At 44.2% G+C, this 20519-nt stretch overlaps 1 protein-coding gene across 8 annotated transcripts in view; it reads right to left on the bottom strand.

The window, feature by feature from the left end:
- APP (amyloid beta precursor protein) overlaps nt 2945-20519 on the bottom strand; it is a 281267-nt gene continuing 263692 nt past the window's right edge. For 5 of the 8 annotated variants that reach the window (XM_005670303.3, XM_005670302.3, XM_005670304.3 and 2 more), the window contains 3 exons: nt 18429-18529; nt 14871-15017; nt 3184-4152 (listed from right to left, as the gene is read on the bottom strand). In XM_005670303.3, the coding sequence (XP_005670360.1) occupies nt 4051-4152; nt 14871-15017; nt 18429-18529 (350 nt within the window). In that variant the 3' untranslated portion in view covers nt 3184-4050. 8 annotated transcript variants of the gene reach the window in all.

A 20519-nucleotide genomic window follows, 5' to 3' on the forward strand; every position in this document is an offset into this window, starting at 1 on the left:
AATTCCTAGACCACCTGGAGAATTCTTTCATCATACTTTTTTTTTTTTTTTTTTTTTTGTCTTTGGTATTTTTAAGGCTGCACTCTTATGGAGGTTCCCGGGCTAGAGGTCGAATCAGAGCTACAGCTGCTGGCCTACACCATAGCCACAGCAATGCCAGATCTGAGCTACATCTGTGACCTACACCACAGCTCAAGGCAAGGCTGGATCCTTAGCCCACTGAGCAAGGCCAGGGATTGAACCTGCATCCTCGTGGATACTAATCAGGTTTGTTAACCACTGAGCCACGACAGGAACTCCATCTTTCATCATAACTTAATTTGAGAATAAGATTATAAGGCATTATTCTAGCCCCCAAAGAATACATATATATGTATAATACAAAAATATTAATATGTATATACACATAATTTGTTTTCACTAGCTCAAAATGATCAAAGCTGAAGTTTGCAGCTATTGCCATTAAAGGCTGGCCTGAGGAGTTCCCACTGCAGTGTAATGGGATCCTTGGAGTCTTTGCAGTGCTAGGACAGAGGTTTGATCCCCTGACCGGTGCAGTGGGTTAAAGGATCCAGCATTGCAGTGGCTGCGGCATAGGTTGCAATTGGGGCTTGAATCTGATCTCGGGCCTGGGACCTCCATATGTCCTGGGATGGCTAAAAGAAAGAAAGAAAGAAAGAAAGAAGAAAGCAAGAAAGCAAGCTAGCTTGGGAATAACATCCTATGTACTTGAGAAAGTTTCATTTCTTTATTGTCTTTCCATTATTGTTAAATTAGGACTAATCTCCCCCATCGGCCTCCTCTGTGGGTCAGGCAAAAATGGAATCATAGCTTATACATGGAAGCTGTCATGTTACACATCTTCATAGCAGTCAAGTCTAATTGCCCTTAACAGTGAGAGGGAAATGAGAATTTTGTTCTCCTGAAGATAAGACACACTCAGATGAGTTTTAATTGCGTCTGTTCATACTGGATAGTGAGTGACATGATGAAAGGCTTTTGATTAATTTTCTGTGTTTAGTGTTTCAAAGGTTGCGATCTCAGGCTAAAGACGGCTGGCTAGTTCTGATGTCCACCTGTCGTCAAGCACAGCACAGCAAAAACACCAGGCTCAATGTGTTCTTAGATTTGCCCAGGCTTCTCCAGTTGAAAATTATGTACACAGGATATTGTTTTAAAATAGAGAGCAGAGGTACTCAAACGAGGATGATTTTGGCCCACTAAGGCACATGTGGCAATGTATGGAGGCAGTTTTGATTACTATATCAGGAGAGCACCACTGGCATGAGGTGGGTGGAGACCAGGAGTGCTGGTAAACATATTTTACAATATTCAAAACAAAGAATTACTCCCTACAAAATTATCGAAAGTGCCAGGGTTGAGAAATTCCGCCTTCTCAATAACTATCGGCTGGTCTTAACTTTCATTTCCCTAGAGCCTTTCTCTTCATATTTTCTTTTGGACTGTTACCAACTAGCTGTGTGTGTGTGTGTTTGTGTGTCTTATTTTCTTTTTTATGGCCACACCCAAGGCATATGGAAATTCCCAGGCAAGGTGTTGAATCCGAGCTGCACCTGCTGGCCTATGCCACAGCCACAGCAACACCAGATTTGAGCTGAGTCTTTATTTATTATTTATTTTTATTTTTTCTCTTTTTGCCTTTTCTGGGGCCGGCGGGTATATGGAGGTTCCCAGGCTAGGGGTCCAATCGGAGCTGTAGCCCCCGGCCTACACCACAGCCACAGCAACGTGGGATCCAAGCCACCTCTGCGACCTACACCGCAGCTCACGGCAACGCCGGATCCTTAACCCACTGAGCAAGGCCAGGGATGGAACCCGCAACCTCATGGTTCCCAGTCGGATTCGTTAACCACTGCACCACAACGGGAACTCCCTGAGCTGAGTCTTTGACCTGCACTACAGCTCATGGCAATGCCAGATCCTTAACCCACTGAGTGAGGCCGGGGATTGAACTCCCATCCTCATGGATCCATTACTGCTGAGCCATAACAGGAACTCCTGAGCTGTCTATATGTTTGTGTCCCCCACCAAACTTCACAGGGTGAAATCCTAATGCCCAGCGTAATGGCTTTAAGTCATGGGGGTGGAGTCCTCATGAATGGAATTAGTTCCTTCACAAAAGAGGCTCCAGAGAGGGCCCTCCCTTCCATCATGTGAGGACACAAGAAGCCTGCAACCTGGAAGAGGGCCCTCCCTGCACCATGCAGGGGTAGTAGGGGTAGGGGCACAGCAAGTGCCCATCTGTTATTGAGCCGCCCAGCAGTGGCCCTGCTCAGCCATTGGTCAGCACCACCGTGGGACCCTTCCCAAACAAGCAACTGTTAGTGAGTGACCAATAGGGAGCAACAGTTATCAAGTGAGGGTAGTGATTCTGTTCAGCCATTGGTCAGCATCACAGTAGGCCCCGCCCCCTCCTCTTCCTTTCTATAAAAGAGGCCTGAATTTGAACCCAGGGAAAATGGTTGAGACACCAGCCTGCCATCTTCCGGCTTTCTGATTAAAGTCATCATTCCTTACCCCAGCAGTTCAGCTGCAGATTTATTGGCCTGTCATGTGCGGTGTCCCTGGCACCCTGAACTCAGACTTCCAGCCTCCAAAACTGTGAGACATAAATTTCTGTTGTTTAAAAGCTACCCCGTCTGTTGATATTATAGTAGCCGGAACCAAGACAGGGATAAACTTGAAGACCAAGATATGGCAGCAAAATAGTTTAGACCCAGTAAAAACTGAAGTAGGTGTATGAGATGTTTTATTAGCAATGAGATGCCTGTTGGCCCCAATTTCCTCCTCGGACCTGCAGCTAAGTCACAATAGGTGTCGCTGCCCAACATCAGATTACCGCAGAAGGGTCTCGCCAATCTTCAGATGACTCAACGATCAGAAGGTGGTTTCCACGGAATCATTCACACCAGCACAATACCGCTCCTCCAACAACGTATTTATTTACATGAAAACACCATTTGATACAAATCTTGAAGGGTTCTTCCAGGCTTGCCTTCCCTGGTCCCTAATTTTGTCCCTCCCACCTCCATCATTTTTGGTATCACAAAAAAAGTGTTTTAGACTGGGTGAAAGAAACCGAATCTGCCTCTTCTTCCCCACCCTGAATCACTCTGAATATTTAACACCCACAGTCATCCTTCAAAGAAAACTCTTGCCCAGTGTCGTTTTATTTAATTTATTTATGTAATACAGTGTAGAAAGCTATCATGGTCATAAGCAATGATTCTGTACAATATCCTGCAGAAAATTTGGGGGGAGAATTCTTGGTATTTTGAGACCAGCAGAGCGCCCCCCCACCCCCCGCCCCATAAAAGTGCTTGCAATGAACAGGGATTTTTTTTTTTTTTATCAAAGATCCGAAGGTACACGGACAAAAGAAGTTTTAATTCTCAATGCCTAATGTGTGCACATAAAACAGGCACAAAGAAATAAACGTGTATCCTCATAATTCCTATATCACAAATATAGCAGAAGCAGCAATCTGTACAGTCAAATGCAATCGTGGAAAAAACTTCTCTAACTCATTTGGAATACATAAAAATGTTTACCTTTAAAATGCATAGTGATCAGGAAAAGAATACTTAGGCAAGAGAAGCAGCTAAACTCCCACGTTCACATGAAGCATCCCCCATCGATTCTTAAAGCATATTTCAAAGTAGGACTTAATTGGATCACAAAACCACAAGAATAATATACAACTGGCTAAGGGGCTACATGATAAATAATCAGGAGGGAATCTATTCATGCACTAGTTTGATACAGCTTCATTCTTTACAGTACACAAAACCCATTAATAATGTAGTGTAGAGACCGGAAATGTAAAGAGAGAGAATACATTACTGATTCGTAATATTAATTCAAGTTCAGGCATCTACTTGTGTTACAGCACAGCTGCTGAAAGGCGATCATGAGTAAATAATAAAACAGAAGGGTTTGTGTCTTTCCCCATTATTCTATAAATGAACACCAATGGGTAGTGAAGCAATGGTTTTGCTGTCCAACTTCAGAGGCTGCTGTGGCGGCGGTCTAGTTCTGCATCTGCTCAAAGAACTTGTAAGTTGGGTTTTCATAGCCATTCTGCTGCATCTTGGAGAGGTGGCGCTCCTCCGGGGTCACAGCTGCGTCAACCTGAAAAGCAAGAACGAGTTTCCTAAGCAATCTTTTAAGAGCGCACAGCGAGGAGCAGTACAAAGATGAGGTACACTGTACTCTTCTTTAGCCCCAAATGCAGAACACCCACAATTTTCCCTTTTCTTCCCACTTTGACACAGAGCAGAACGCCGGTGCCCAGCAGTTACGCAGCTGCTCCGTCTCAGCCACCAGGTGGCGCTGAAAACCTTGCCGTGCCGGCTTGGCTTGCAAAGCGCTCATTGGCTGCGGCCCCACCTTAGTAACTGGATACTTCTAGGGCAAGGAAGACAGTTTGATTCTCTTTTGGCTTAAAAAAGGACAAAAGGCTTCCATGCAAGACTGTTTGTTTAACTTGAAGGTATGACAGTAAGCTAAGAAAAAAAAAAAAAAAAATCCAAGAGTATCACAGAGATGCAGCAAAGTAGAATGGACACCATTCAAATCTGAACTTCTGAGTACCTTCCCATGCCTGTTTCAGTTTGTCCCCGTTTTTTCTCAATTTAATATGTTAAAGAGAAACTCTTTTAATTAAAATAATGATAAAGGTATACCAGAGAGGTATTATTAGAAAATATAGAGGGAGCTGCCTTTGTGGCTCAGTGGAAATGAATCCGGCTAGTATCCATGAGGATGAAGGCTCGATCCCTGGCCTGGCTCAGTGGGTTAAGGATCTGGTGTTGCCCTGAGCTGCAGCGTAGGTTGCAGATGTGGCTGGAATCGGGCATTGCTGTGGCTGTGGTGTAGGGATGCAGCTGCGGTTCTGATCCCAGCCTTAGCCTGAGAACTTCCACATGCCGAGAGTGTGGCCCTAAAAAGCAAAAAAACTAAACAAACAAAAAAGAAGATATAGAAAGAACATGCTGCTCAGATTACAGATTATCTCTTTTAAACTTTAAAAATTTTTAAAACTATGACACTCTGAAAGTATGTCCAGCTGAATGTTTAAACAGATGCTCCCTGGTGATGCAGTGGTCTTCTCTATGAACAAGCCAGCGGTTGTGAATGAGTGTTCTTCCCCTGGTGTCACTGTTAGGATGGGGTTACACTAATTTACTCTCTGCAGGCTGCAAACATGTCAGGTGGGGAGGGGCTGCTCAGGTTTCTAGTGTATTTGCTGCACCTCAAACAGTCCACAGAAGGGAGGAAGAATTTCACTCTTTGCTGAAGACATAAATGTTTAGTTTGGGGATTACTGTTTTAAAACTTTTTGGTACAACTATTGGAATCATACAAATTTAATCAATACAAATTTAATCAGAGTGAAGAGGTGAGTCTTCCGTAGGAAAATTAAGGGGTGCCGTCCAGAAGATGGTTTTTCCTTCAAAGGGATGTTTTCCATTCTGTATGTGAGATTGGGCTCCCCACATCATTTCCAGGAGAAAACCTCAAGTGTACCTCACTGCCAAGTGCTGTATGGGGACATTTCAGCTCCTTAAGCAGTCCCCCCCCCCAAACCCAAGGAGGGAAAAGCAGCAGATAGCAGGCCTATTGGAGTTAAGACCCCAGGTCTAAGGATGGGAGTGATGGGGGTGTGGGGAATGCTATGACTAGACCACACCAGCTAATGAATAATTTAGATGAAAGACTGGTGCAGTCACCATGGAAAACAGTATGGAGATGCCTCAATAAACTATAAATACAACTACCATATGACCCAGCAATTCCACTTCTGAGTATATATATATATATATTCAAAGGAAATGAAATCATTGTTATTATTATTATTTTTTCTTTTTAGGGCTGCACCCAAGGCACATGGAAGTTCCCAGGCTAGGGGTCTAGTCGGAGTTGTAGGTGCCAACCTATACCACAGTCACAGCAATACCAGATCTAAGCCCCGTCTGTGACCTACGCCACCGCTCACGGCAATGCCAGATCCTTAACCCACTGATGGAGGCCCGGGGTTGAATCCAAGTCCTCATGGATCCTGAACTCAGAGATACAGAGAACAGATGGATGATTTTGGAGTTAGTGAAATGGGTGAAGGTGGTCAAAAGACACAAAGCTCCCAGTTGTAAGATAAATAAATTCTGGGGATAAGTTCTGTACATCTATACAGTTTAGTATATACTATATATACTAAATATACAGTATAGTTACTACTGTGTATTTGAAAGTTGTTGAGTCTAGATCTTTAAAGTTCTCATAACAAAAAAAAAATGTAATTACGTGAAATGATTGTTAACTAAACTTTCTGTGGTCATTTTGCGATATATACAAATTCTCAGGTTGCAAATGGAAAACTAACACAGTGTTCTGTGTGAATATAGCTCCATACAACTGGCATAATCTGGTTCCCCCAAGGCCACTTTGTATGACTCCCACCTCATGGGCTGACTCCTTTCAGTCTGGGCATGAGTTGGAATGCCCACCATGGCGAATCCCAAGGCAGCTGAAACTGGAAGATGGAAATGCCCTGATTCTTAAGTGCCCATCCCACCATCTGGTCAGAGCTGCCTGCACTCTCCTGCAGCAAGTCCTCAGGGACTTCCAGTGACAGCCCCGGGCCCTTCCCCTTAGAACAAAGCCACCAACAGGCTCTTGCCAGAGTCAGTCCTCAGAGGACAGGGCTCCCACGGATGCCCAGCCTTGCTGTCCCTTCGGGAACAATCACAGATGTTGTCCCCGTCCTTCCTCTTCCTCTGATCTGCTCTGGTGTCAGCAAATGAGGTCACCTTGCTTTAACTGCCACCTGTGTTGGGGCCACGGGCCTGTAAGTTAAAATGTCATCATTAAAGCTCAGCGCCCATAAGGAGAGATTTCATTCGCTCTCCAAGTCGGCTTGCAGGAAACAGCCCATCTGCAGCACTAGCCCTTGGAACTTGGGCGTCTTTTCGCTCTGTGCCATCTCTTCAGTGAGACTTCAAAGAATGTAGAGATTAAAAAAAAAAAAAATCTTGCTAAAGGGATCAAGCACAAAGCAGCTATGTTTCTGAGAGTGGAAGAAAAACATCTTGCGGTTTGATTGTTGGAGTGTTCAACTCGCATCTCCTCCTGGAGTCGGTCAGCTCACCCCGACTGTCAACAATTACCTGCATTCATCAAGGGCAGGGGGATGCCTGGCAGGGTAATAGTTTATAGCCTCTTCAAAGGCCAAAGCCAAAGTCTTAAGAGAGCCCTGCTGGAAATGCAAGGCTCAGAGGCTGGTGTGCAAGTGAGGCGGCTAAACTGCCTGTCTTTTCTTGGCCTCTTTTCTACTTGCTAATCCTCACCACCCTCCGGTGGCAGGAAGGCAGCTCGTGTTTCATCATTCCTATGGTGGGGCGGCTCAGCCCTTGCACCTCAGAGGGCTCAGGAACTACAGGAGCAGGGATTATCTTGGCAAGATGGTCCCCAAGGAGTGTGGCTTGCATCTTTTCCTCCCTGAGGGCAATGCGGAGTGCTCGCATCTATAGATTAACCTACCACTGAAGGAATGGCAGCAGGTAAGGGGGAGTCTTGCTCCCCAGTGGGGCTCAGCCATCTGTCACTCACGGCTAAGCTGTAGCACTGGAGCAGGCCACCCACCAAGACCCTGTGCAGACAGGGCCTCGATACTATTTCTCTTCAAGTGGAGCTGGGGGAAGGTGAAGACAGTGGTGCTTATTCTGGAAGGAACCAGAGAACAGTGGAGTCAGGGATAGAACCCCCACCTGCCTTCCCCCGGGGCAGGCATAAGTGTTGTTTGCCGTGACCAAAACACGCACACACAGCACCTCTGGTTGTTCCCTCTCCCAACTTGCTGGACTTGAAGGCAGCATTGGCTGATCTGATGTCTTCATCTTCACAACAGAGTCTGGGGTCCCTGTGCTGCACCCCAGCTTGGCTTCCATGGGCCACTGCTGCCAACTCACACTGCAGAGAGTGGAGCCAAGAGCACAATCCATCCGGTTCTAACATAGCCTTGAGTAGAACTTTCGATGGCTCTTTGGCTAATGGCCTCTTCCTACCCCTTTCTCCCTGGACTTGACTTTTTGGAGCCATTTATTCCTTTACTACAGCTAGAGGAATTGAGAGGTCAACTGTCAGACTGTGGACATAAAATTCTATCTGGGTCTCTTCTTACTTTCTAGTTCCCCCTTGTTCTATTGTCCCCAGTGTAGGTACTTTAAGCTTGGAGGAGGGCTAAACACAGTATATTTTAATATTATTATGTAGGGCAACCAGCAGGATGTGCGATAATGAAGGTCCCTTTATGCATGGCAAAGAGTTAGGCCAAGGATAGAGATTCCAGCCCCTAAGATTTTCCACTTCAGGTCATCTAGGTGGACGAAGAATGGAGGATAAGATAAACTAAACATGCAAAACAACCAGAGGGTGTAGGAACATCAAAAACACCAGCAACATGGGAAAGAAAGTACAAACAAAGAGAATGGCAATGAAGTTTTCCGACTAATCCCTTATCCCTTTGAATAACCTCAAAGTGTTGGTTTTCCTCTCTGCTGTACACATGTTCATTTTCTTAATTGTACCTCCATCTCTTCATAAGTAGTGCAGTTATATTTACTGCCTACATCAAGTCGCTCTTCAGGTGTGCCCTGGAACTTCTCTGCTATACTGATGCTGTCCTGTGACCTTCTGATTTCTCCTCCTGCTGTTCATGTCTAGCCACCTGCAGATTTTGAGTCCACTCTCACTTTTTCTTCCTGTTGTTTCCCATTTTACTTGACCATTCTATCTGACTGCTCTACCTCCCCTACGTTAGTGGTTGCTAGGTGCCTCCACTAAAAGTTGACATTTGACAGGAACAAAGGACCTGTAAAGACGAATATTTATAATGTCACCAATCTGATAACATCCCCATTAGAAACAATCATGTGCCATATCTCCATAAAAAGCTAATTAGCAACTCTCTTTTTCCTTTTTGGCGGCATCCACGAGGCCAACAAAAGTGAACCTGAGCCACATCAGTGACCTGAGCCACAGTAATGACACCACCAGATCCCTAACCCCCTGGGCCACCAGGGAACTCCTACATCTCTCCTTATTTGGATCATTCATGAGATGACGAGGCAGGCAAGGGGTGGGTTATCAGATCTTTGCAAAAAAAACAAAAACCTTTTGGAGTTCCTGTCGTGGTGCAGCAGAAACGAATCTGACTAGGAACCATGAGGTTGTGGGTTCGATCCCTGGCCTTCCTCAGTGGGTTAAGGATCCGATGTTGCTGTGATCTGTGGTGTATGTAGGTCTCAGATGCAGCTCGGATCTGGCGTGGCTGTGGTGTAGGCTGGTGGCTACAGTTCCGATTGGATCCGTAGCCTGGGAACCTCCATATGCTGTAGGTGCGGCCCTAAAAAACACACACACACAAACAAACAAACAAACAAACAAACCTTTTATATCCTTCAATAAAAAGAATTTGCGTCCTCTCCTTTTTTTTTTTGGTCTTTTTTAGGGCCACATCTAAGGCATATGGAAGTCCCCAGGCTAGGGGTCGAACTGGAGCTGCAGCCCCCAGCCTACACCACAGCCACAGCAGGACAGGATCCAAGATGCGTCGGCAACCTACACCATAGCTCATGACAACACTGGATCCTTAACCCACTGAGTGAGTCCAGGGACTGAACCCACATCCTCATGGATACTAGTTGGTTGGTTACCACTGAGTCATGACAGGAACTCCACTCTTCTTTCTTTTTTTTTTTTTGCCTTTTTTTTAGGGCTGCACCTGCAACATATAGAAGTTCCCAGGCTAGGGGTCGAATTGGAGCTGTAACTGCCAGCCTACACCACAGCCACAGCAACGCCAGATCCAAGCCTCATCTGTGACCTACACCACAGCTCACGGCAATGCTGGACCCTTAACCCACTGAGAGAGGCCAGGGATGGAAACCACATCATCGTGGGTACCAGTCGGGTTTGTAACCTGCTGAGCCACACTGGGAACTCCCCTCTCCTTATTAAAGGTGATGTTCCCACCCAGGAGGAGTAGCAAACAGAGCTCCAATATATATTTTCAAATATTCAGTGTCAGAGGACATCAGTGTAGAAAAGGCCTGTCTGCTACTAAACAGAACGTTGCATCTGTGGGCATCACAGAACCTGATGACAGCAGGGCGACGGTAGGTAATTCAGCAGCTGCTGGAGCCTCAGTCCCCAGAGATGGCATATTTGGGAAACAGAGTGACAAAGGGCTACTGTGCCTCTGCCTGAGGAGCCAATGAAGCACTGCCATCAACCTGGGAAGCTGTGCTCATGACCTACACACGGACTCTCCAGCCTTACGATGAAGCAAGTCACAAAATCAACCTGTATTGCTTGGATTTTAAAAACAAAAGCTAAGAAGGATGGACGGAGATTTGGGGTTTGTAGAGGCAACCTATTATCTTTAGAACGGATAAGCAATGAGGTGCTGCTGTCTAGCACCGGAACTGTGTCCAGTCGCTTGTGTTAGGACGTGATGGGAGATACTAGGTGAAAAGGAGTGTAAATATATATATGCATGACTGGGTCACTTTTCTGTATAGCAAAAACTGGCACAACTCTGTACATCAACTATACTTTTTTTCTTTTCTTTTCTTTTTTTTTTGCTTCTTAGGGCCATACCCACGGCATATGGAAGTTCCCAGGCTACGGGTTGAATTGGAGCTGCAGCCACGACCCTACACTGCAGCCACAGCAACGCGAGATTCGAGCCACGTTTGCAGCCTACACCACCGCTCATGGCAATGCCAGATCCCTAACCCCACTGATCGAGGCCGGGATTGAACTCGCATTCTCATGGATACTAGCTGGATTTACTTCCGCTGCACCACCATGGGAACTCCCAAATCACCTCTGCTTTAATTAAAAACAAAAACAACAACAAGAAAGACAAACTAAAAATAATAATAATAATAATAATAATAATAATAATAATAATAATAAAACAAAAACTAGTAACTGCTCATTTCCAACTGGTAAAGAGTCGACTCAATCAAGTACCAGGCTTGCTTTCCCTTCTACATCCCTGCCATCTGCTAAATCGCTCCCTCTAAGAAGAAGGGAGTTCCTGGAGACCAAAGCTTTTGCACTGATGGTGGCAAGTATGACTGTTTTCTGTCCCCACAGACTCAGGTGCCCTCCATCTGGACATACCCATCTGCTCATTTTTGTTCTTAGTGAAATAAGGTTAGGAGTTCCCGTCGTGGCGCAGTGGTTAGCAAATCCAACTAGGAACAGTGACGTTGTGGGTTCGATCCCTGGCCTTGCTCCGTGGGTTAAGGATCCAGCATTGCCGTGAGCTGTGGTGTAGGTTGCAGATGCGGCTCGGATCCCGCATTGCTGTGGCTCTGGCATAGGCTGGAGGCTATGGTTCTGATTCAACTCCTAGCCTGGGAACCTCCATGTGCCACGAGAGCAGCCCAAGGAATGGCAAGGAAAAAAAAAAAGAAAGAAATAAGGTTACTCATTCATGAGGCTGGTTTACCAGAGCTGGAAAGAAACTTATTTCCACGTACTTGAGGGGAGAGCTTGAGAAGGGGGTGGGAGGGTCACTTCATTCAGTGTAGACTCGGAGAAAATGATGTCCCCTCCCCTCCCCCTCCAGCACTTGCATCCCCAGGCAGCCAAGGTGCCCAGGCCGGGTGGCAGCTCTTTGCGGCCAAGTTCGAGCACCACAGCCAAATAATAAGTTTCCTGAGGGCAGGGATGGTGAGGAGAGATTTAAATGAAGTTCTGTTCCGATACTCTCAACACGGAGCTCGACGAAGTGTTACCCACGGTACAGAGAGAAAGGAAAGCCTCTCCAGCGAGAAAGGGATGGTTTCCAGGCTCTTTTTTTTTTTTTTTTTTAAAACTGTGCCGGAAGCACATGAAAGTTCCCTGGGCCAGGAATCAAACCTGTGCCACAACAGTGACAACGTGAGATCCTTAACCCTCTTCACCACAAGGGAATTCTGACAACATTTTTACTAAGGAAGAAAGAGGTGAGAGGAAATAAAAAAAAAAAAAAAAAAAAAAAAAAAAAACACCAAGGGAAGGGGAGGGCCAGCCACTCTGGAGGTTCCTGGCTGCTCTCCAGTAGCTAACAAAATAAATATCGACAGAAGGGCTGAACAACTGCCCTTCCCACAATTTTACTCCTTTAAGGATGTCTTCTGGCTTAAAAATTAATTTAATTTTTTCAGAACCTGTGTTAAAGCGCCAACGGCTCTGATATTCTAAAACCAAGGAGACGTCTCTTGTTAACTAACCAGAAGAAACACTTAACCTAGGCAGGTGCAAGAGGGTTTAAAAGGCAACTAGTTAGCTTGGAAAGAGAACATTTTCTACCCTCTAAGGTTTGGTCACACAACTAAAGGGAAGGAGCAATAACATTAATACATCAATGACTCTCAAAACTGCCTGCCTGCCTGATTCAGCTGCAAAAATTTTCTTTTTTTTTTTTTCTTTCTAGGGCTACACCTGTGGCATATGGAAGTTCCAGGCTTGGGGTCTAACAGGAAGCACAGCTGCTGGTCTATGCCACAGCCACAGCAACTCGGGATCCGAGACATGTCTGTGACCTACACTGAAGCTCGCTGCCACGCTGGATCCTTAACCCACTGAGCGAGGCCAGGGATCAAACCCGCATCCTCATGGATACTAGTTGGGTTTGTTACCGCTGAGCCATGATGGGAACTTCTGGTTGCGAAAATTGTCTACACTCAGGTTTCTAGCCTTCTATTTAAAAATTCCGTTTCCCTCAGTCTGAGGTGGGATCCAGGGAGGTGTTCCTTTGAAATCAGTATCAGGTATGTCCATGCACAGGCATGGCAGAGAGCCCCTGAGATGCCTCGTTTTACTGCCCAGTATCACAGGGCTGTTATGGGCTGAACTTTTTCTCCCCAAATCCCTATGCCAAAGTCCTAATCCCCAGTACCTCACAATATGATTGTATTTGGAGGGTCTTTAGAGAGGTAAGTGAGGTTAAATGAGAGTCCCTCCCCCACCAAAAAAATGGAGTTTCTCTGTGGCTCAGCGAGTTAAGGGCCTGGCATTATCATTGCTGTGGCTGGGGTTGCTCCTGTGGCTTGGAACTTCCACATGTCTCAGGTGCACCAGGAAAAAAAAAACAAAAAAAAAGGTTAAATGAGGTCATTAGGGAAGATCCTCATCAATTAATACTGGTGTCCTTACAAGGAGAGGCCATGAGGACACAGGCATGAAGGCACAGGAAGGCCATCTCCAGGGGAAGAGGCCTCAGGAGACACCAAGCCTGTGGACGCTGGCATCGTCAGACTTCCAGCTTCCAGAATTGCGAGGAAACGAACTTCTGATATTTAAGCCACTCCGTCTGCAGCTTTGTTACTGCAGCCCGAGCAAACCAATACAGGTTCTTTGTCCTTTGGCACGTGGATGAAGAGGAAGCTGCCTCTGGGGTAGATTGATCAGTTCAAGGTAATTAAAACATCCAATTATATTAAAGAAATTAAAATGAGCCTTTGAATTGTTCAAGTGTGAAAACATGGTTAGTTGCCCAAGCATGGAAAAGTGAAAAAAAAAAATTATGTTGAGTAGAAATGAGATTACTGATGCTAATAATAATAATTACACTGTTAATACGTTTTATCCTGTGTCAAAGGACATTTACTCTTTCGGAATTACTATTATGAAAAGCAAAAATACCCCACACTTGATGATGCTGTCATTGCTTCTTTACGTGCAGCTCTCCCTGTCTGTCAATCACTCAGCTCTTTTATATCTCGTACCTGTTTCTTGGGTTCATTCATTTCAGTGATCTTTAGCACATCCACAGCAGCATGGGCACGGGGACTAAGACTCAACACTCGTTTCCATCAGCAGCTCCTATAAACAAGGAGCCTGGAGGTTCTAAGTGCTGATCAAAATGAGGTTTCTGGCTTTGCCACAAATTTAATGTCACCTGTTCCTGGCCTCCTGTAAAGAATGGTTTGGAACTTTTCTTTCATGGAAAGAGAACTGGACAGGATGTAGGGAAATCTGTATTGTGACCTTGGCTCTTCCGAATTTGACACTGAATGAACACTTCTGTTTGGGTTTGTTTTCTTATATACAAAAGAAGATCAATCAGCTCTAGAAATTCTAGACCTTCCAAGATGTATGAATTCACTTGCTCTAATAGTTCCCTAAAAATACATATACTGTGAAGGTCTCCCCACCAAAATCCTGCATTTTAAATGCATATGAAGAACTTCTTTGTGCATATAATTTGATTTTTTTTTTTTTGTCTTTTTGCCTTTTCTAGGGCCACACCCACGTCATATGGAGCTTCCCGGGCTAGGGGTCTAATCGGAGCTACAGCTGTTGCCCTACACCACAGCCACAGCATTGCAGGATCCAAGCCTCATCTGTGACCTATACCACAGCGCATGGAAACACGGGATCTTTAACCCACTGCGCAATGCCAGGGATTGAACCTGTGCCCTTTTGGATGCTAGTCAGATTCGTTTCTGCTGAGCCATGATGGGTACTCCATGTTGATTTTCCTTTTACATGTTTGAGGGTAATCACAGTATCTTTAAGCCAGGCATTATCATTAGTCTGATGTTAACATTTCAACACAAATGATAAGAAGTTGCAATTGCAGCATATATCCCCAATACCTTGACCATAGTGTGTTTAAGTTGGAAGGAATCAAAGCCTGATGCAAGAAAACAGCTGCAACTTGAGCACAATGCAGGACCATTGATTGTTTTTTTTCCAAAGAAGAGATATTTGTATGATTCTAACAGCAAGCAAGATTTCCGTCATAGTCTTCAGCACCCACTTGCAAACATGCAGCCACGTTTACCTACCTCCACCACACCGTGATGGATAGATGTGTACTGTTTCTTCTTCAGCATCACTAAGGTGATGACAATCACGGTTGCTATGACAACACCACCCACCATGAGTCCAATGATGGCACCTTTGTTTGAACCCACATCTTCTGCGAAGAACACCTTGAAAACAAATCAAGAAAAAGAACTGTCATTGAGAGAGGTAACTGGCGGAGGTACACAGAAAGTTTCAGGATGTTTTGTATACATGTTATAACTTTAAATGGTTGCTCACTCAATTATTTGGTGCATACTTGGGGAAAAAAACCCACATTTTACTAAGAATGACACTTGTAGTCTATAGATTGATGTACAACCATGGTTTCCCCGGTTCTAGAAAGTCTACCTCCTCTCCACATTTCTCCAAAGGCAAAACAGAAAGCCTGCAGGGACTTGAAACCTTTCGACAGGTAGAACATTCTGTCAGAGGGAACGATACTTCTTGGATCTATCAAAGGCTGGAGAGGCATGCATCGTGATTATGAAAGGAGGTCATCAGTATTTTCCAAGTCACTGCTATGCCTTAGGTGCTTTTCAAGCCCAGAGGGACATTTTTTTTTTCTTTCTTCTTTTAGGGCCAAACCTGTGAAATATGGAAGTTCTGAGGCTAGGGGGTTGAATCAGAGCTGCAGCTGCTGGCCTACGCCACAGCTGCAGCAACACCAGATCCAAGTCAAATCTGCGTCCTAGGCTGCAGCTCGTGGCAACGCTGGATTCTTAACCCACTGAGTGAGGCCAGGGATCGAACTGGCATCCTCATGGATACTAGTGGGGTTCATAACCTGCTGAGCCACAATGGGAACTCCCCTAGAGGGACATTTTTAATACACAAGAACAAGCACTTTGAAACAAAGGAGTTAAAACAGAAGGAAAAAGGCATCTTGCTACCTAGTTTCAGCCACAATAATTCAACAAGACACTGATTAACCTTGAGAAGCATAATGCTTAAAAGGCATGTATTTCAAAGAGAAGGAGTAGGCAACAAGATAAGAATTTGAATAGCCACACATTAACACACACTTTCTTACTACTTTGTCTCTGGAAACCCAAGTAAAAATGATGTTTTATTCTTGCTGTTTATTGGGGTTACATAAAAAGAATGTGGAGAACACTGTAAAGAAAGTCATTCAGTGATAAAATTAGTACACTACATTCTCTCATACTGTTTACAAAAGCAAGTCTGTCTGTCTGTCTTTCTTTCTCTTTCTTTCCTTCTTTCCTTTTCTTTTTACGGCTGCACCTGCGGCACATGGAAGTTCCCCGGCTAGGGGCCGAATCTGAGCTGCATCTGCGACCTACCCCGAGGCTTGAGGCAACAGGGTATCCTTCACCCACTGAGTGAGACCAGGGATTGACCCTGCATCCTTACAGATACCGTGCTGGCCTCTTAGCTGCTGAGCCACAACAGGAACTCCTTATTTTTTGACTTTACTCCAATGGAATTATGAAAGTGCAAGGCAACTTTTATCATCTTGTTATGTAAGGAGATAATCTTATTCCAGGTCATCTGGCCCAAAGACTACTGAATATCTACCACCTTTGTGATGCAAATTCATAAACATAGCTCCCTCAATAATTCTTTTAATACAATCTCAAGATAGTAAAATGACCGACTGTCACAGCTAGAACCAACATCCTAAGCGATCTGAAGGGCAATATGAAATACAGCAAATAAAGCAGGTTTCTAAAGCAGTTTTACTCATTGTATATCTGCCACAAAATTAGCAACTGTTCATAATTATTTCCCTTTCTCAACAAATATGCTAGTTCAACATATTTATAAAAAGCAAATCATTAATTAGCTAATGGTACAAGTGTGAGATAATCAGAAATGAATACAAGTCTGGACATCTTCCTATGTCTTGAAAAAAAATACTGTAATTTTTGTAATATTCATTGAACTAATTATAGTACATTATCTTATCAACTAGTTCAGTAGAGGCAGCTGATTCTCTTAATTGCTGCCGCTGCCATTAGTCACTGTCGCATTATAAGAGTGTAATTGCAGAGATGGGCTTTTATGACACAGGAACCAGAAAACGCAAATCTATGCATTAATCTGTTCTCTGTCCCACCAGCTTCCAACTCATCAGCAGATCCCCAGATTTTTATTAACCTCTTCAGCATCAGTCAGATCAAGAGTGCCCCTGATTCTATAATAATTGATGATGAATTAACCTGCCAATGGAAACCAAGTTTCAAAAAGCTCCCTGTAGGAATTCCCATTGTGGTTCAGCGGTAAGAAACCCAACTAGGATCCATGAGAATGTGGGTTCGATCCTTGGCCTTGCTCAGTGGGTTAAGGATCCGGCATTGCCATGAGCTGTGGTGTAGGTCTCAGATATGGCTCAGATCTTGCCTTGCTGTGGCTGTGGTGTAGGCTGGCAGCTGCAGCTCCGATTTGATCCCTAGACTGGAAACTTCCACATGCAAGTGCAGCCCTAAAAATAAAAAAAAAAAAAAAAAAAAAAAAAGCCCCCTGTGTTTTACCAAAAGATTAAAAGGAGTTGAAATCTGAATTTGAATCTCAAATCAGTTTTGGATGTGTGCCAGTGGTTTAGAGTGAAAAAAGCTATACCCTCTCCTTATAGGCATTTCTTCTGGAGTTTAGTACTTGGGTTTGTAAATGTTATTTATGAACATTGGAAAGAGTTTTCTTTTGACAGGGAGAAACACATATACCCACACAAAGAAGGAGCCCGAAAGAGTCTGTCTCAAGTATTATTTTGCTTTCAGAATTTGATTGCCATTTTTGTTTACTACTGAATATGCAATAAAATTGTCTCTTTATTAATTTAAGCCACTTTCTGGGCTTACTCTTAAGATGGAAGGAACCCTATCATGATGCAGGGTTGATTGACTGGTCTGAAGCTTTTGGAAGAGGGTTTTATGTAACTGCTGCAGCTCCCTTAAAGGAGATGGGGGCTTTTTATTTACTCCAGTTTTAACATTTGGGGGGGGGGGGGGTTTTTGTCTGAAAAAGAAGCTGCTTTGTTTCTTGCCCAAGCTTTTGGTTGAATATCACTGCTGGGAACATGGAGTCCTGAGTCGTCTAGCTCAGAAGAGTCCCAAACAAGCCAGCCCTTCCCTCCTGGGAGAATTTAAAACGTGGGGAGGGGACAGGAAGGCATGAGGGAGAGACAAGGAGCCCAGGGGCAGAGTTGCAAAAGTGAAATTAAGCCAAAGGCCATGAACGCTGTTCTGCGAACCCAAGTAGTTTGGCTGTGTTTATTTGAAATTTTGATCATTCACCTAAACCTATAATAAACCCGATTTCCTAGAAGACACACTGGAAGCCAATTAAAACAGTTGCTAGAGTACAAATTAATTCCACTTGAAGCCCTGTGTGGCCTTACGATATTAAGAGTCTCTTTTTCTTTTCTTCACGTTTTCATGAGGATCCTATAGGCTGGTGTTTTATTTTTTGTTTTAATCTCATCCCTAACTGGATTTCTAACCCAGTAAGAACAGGAGTCCTTTGGCAAGACAGACAGACAGACAGACAGACAGGGAGAGGTAGATTCTGCCACATACCAGTTTTTGGTGATGAACCTCATAGCCCGAATCGTGTCGGAACTCCGCATCCATCTTCACTTCAGAGATCTCTTCCGTCTTGATGTTGGTCAACCCGGAACCTGCGTGATACCATAAGCATTACACCACAGTCCAAACATGCGGGACGGTCCATTTGTGTCATCTGTACACAACAACAACACCACAGAAAGCCTACCAGAAACCTTCTGGGCCTGAAGTTAGAGCTAAAATAGATTGGTGACTTTCTTCAAGAAAAACGACACCCTGTATTTAAATCCTTAACCACTGCCTATTTTAAACCAACAAGAAATTAAAGATGAAAGAAATCTGAACTTCAGCCTTCTACTGCCTTTACACGCATGCTATAATTTTTTTTTTTAAATGGGAAAAAAACAGAAGTTAAATGCTAGTTGGGAGGCTGGCAATGATTTGTTCCTAGAATATGCCGGCTTGGTTTGGGGGCTTATTGTTTAGCCTATTATATGTCTTTTTCCATGTGCTCTCATTCCTTCAGAAAAAAAAAATAATGAAAGACTTTAAAAATGAGCATTAATTACCTGGCAGAAGAAAACAGCTACTTTGGGACTGTGTTCCAATTACGAATAAATTATGTTCATGTATCTATGCAGTGAAGCACTGTACAAATCATGTCATTTATTTAGTTAAGTGATTCAGTTACAGATACAGAATGTAAGTGGTTCATTTGTTGAACAGAAGAGCTTCAGTACATAATTTTTGAAAATGCTTCTGTGGGACTCACAGACTTTCTAACTTACTTTTCCCCCTCTATAAATTGCTGTATGATTCTTATAGCACATAGAACTGTTATAATGAATTCCATTTTTCAGATAATAATTTGAAGCTTAAAACCAAAATGCAAAGTAATGTTGAGAACAAAAAGTGAAAGTTAAGAAGGGTAAACATCTTTTTCCAGGTCACGGCATTTACATATCAAAAATCAGCATTTTAGGATGAGAAAGCCTTTTAAAATCATCTCTTCTCTGGTGTTCCCATCCAGAGGCAAATTCAGTTCGACCTGAAGAGAGAGGAATATATCAGTTTGCCTCTGTTTTGGGACAGCTTTGCCTACTAGAATGGCTTTTCTTACATTAAGCCAAATCAGTTTCCTTCTAAATTCTAATTTTTGACAGTTCAACACGGAGCAAACCTACATATCGCCTTCCTGCACCCGTAGCCTTGAACAGATCAAATGCCCAAAGAAAGGCATCGGGTACCTGCTAATTCTTCTCTTACTTGGGCTACATGTTACAAAGCTCCTTCAACTCTCTTGGGACCTCATTTCTTGTATTTGGTCCGGTCATTCTTACAGTCCTGCCTATAAGGTGCTGTGAAATTTGTCACACATCTTGCCAAAACCGAAAAGCAACGTCCACAGCCTGTGACATGCTAGTCTAACAGTACAGCCTAGACAAAAAGGATAATTTTGAGAAGACTCAGGGAACACACGGCTACTTGGGACAGAGCAGGGATTCCTCAGCCAACTGCTCAAAAAACTTTCAGGTAATAACCTATCCAAAAACAGACACAAGATCAATGTCAGTCTCCACGTGGCTTGTAGACTGTGGTGCTATTTCTCTTTCTCTTCTGAGAACTACATTTTTTTCCTTCCTTCCTTCCTTCCATCTTCTTAGGGCTGCACCTGAAGCATATGGAAGTTCCCAGGCTAGGGGTGGAATCGCAGCTGCAACTGCCAGCCTACACCACAGCCACAGCAGTGCCAGATCTTTAGATGAGGCCAGGGATTGAACCCGCATCCTCATGGATACTAGTCCGGTTCATTACCGCTGAGCCACAACGGGAACTCCAGAACTGATTTCTGAGGCTGGGTCCTAAAAGGCAGCTTTCTTCATGGTCTCTCTCTTGAATCAGCTGGTCTAGGGAAAGCCAGCTGTCGAGCTGTGAGGACCCTCAAGCAGTCCTATAAAAAGGTTCACGTGGTGAGAAACTGAGGTCTCCTGCCAGCAGCCATCTGCGCAAGCCATCTTGGACAAGGACCCACCAGCCCCAGCCAAACTTGAAGTCCTCAGATGATTGCAGCTCTGGCAGACGTCTTGATTGCAACCTCCTGAG

The sequence above is a fragment of the Sus scrofa genome, chromosome 13 (genome assembly GCF_000003025.6).
Source record: "Sus scrofa isolate TJ Tabasco breed Duroc chromosome 13, Sscrofa11.1, whole genome shotgun sequence".
Taxonomy (NCBI): domain Eukaryota; kingdom Metazoa; phylum Chordata; class Mammalia; order Artiodactyla; family Suidae; genus Sus; species Sus scrofa.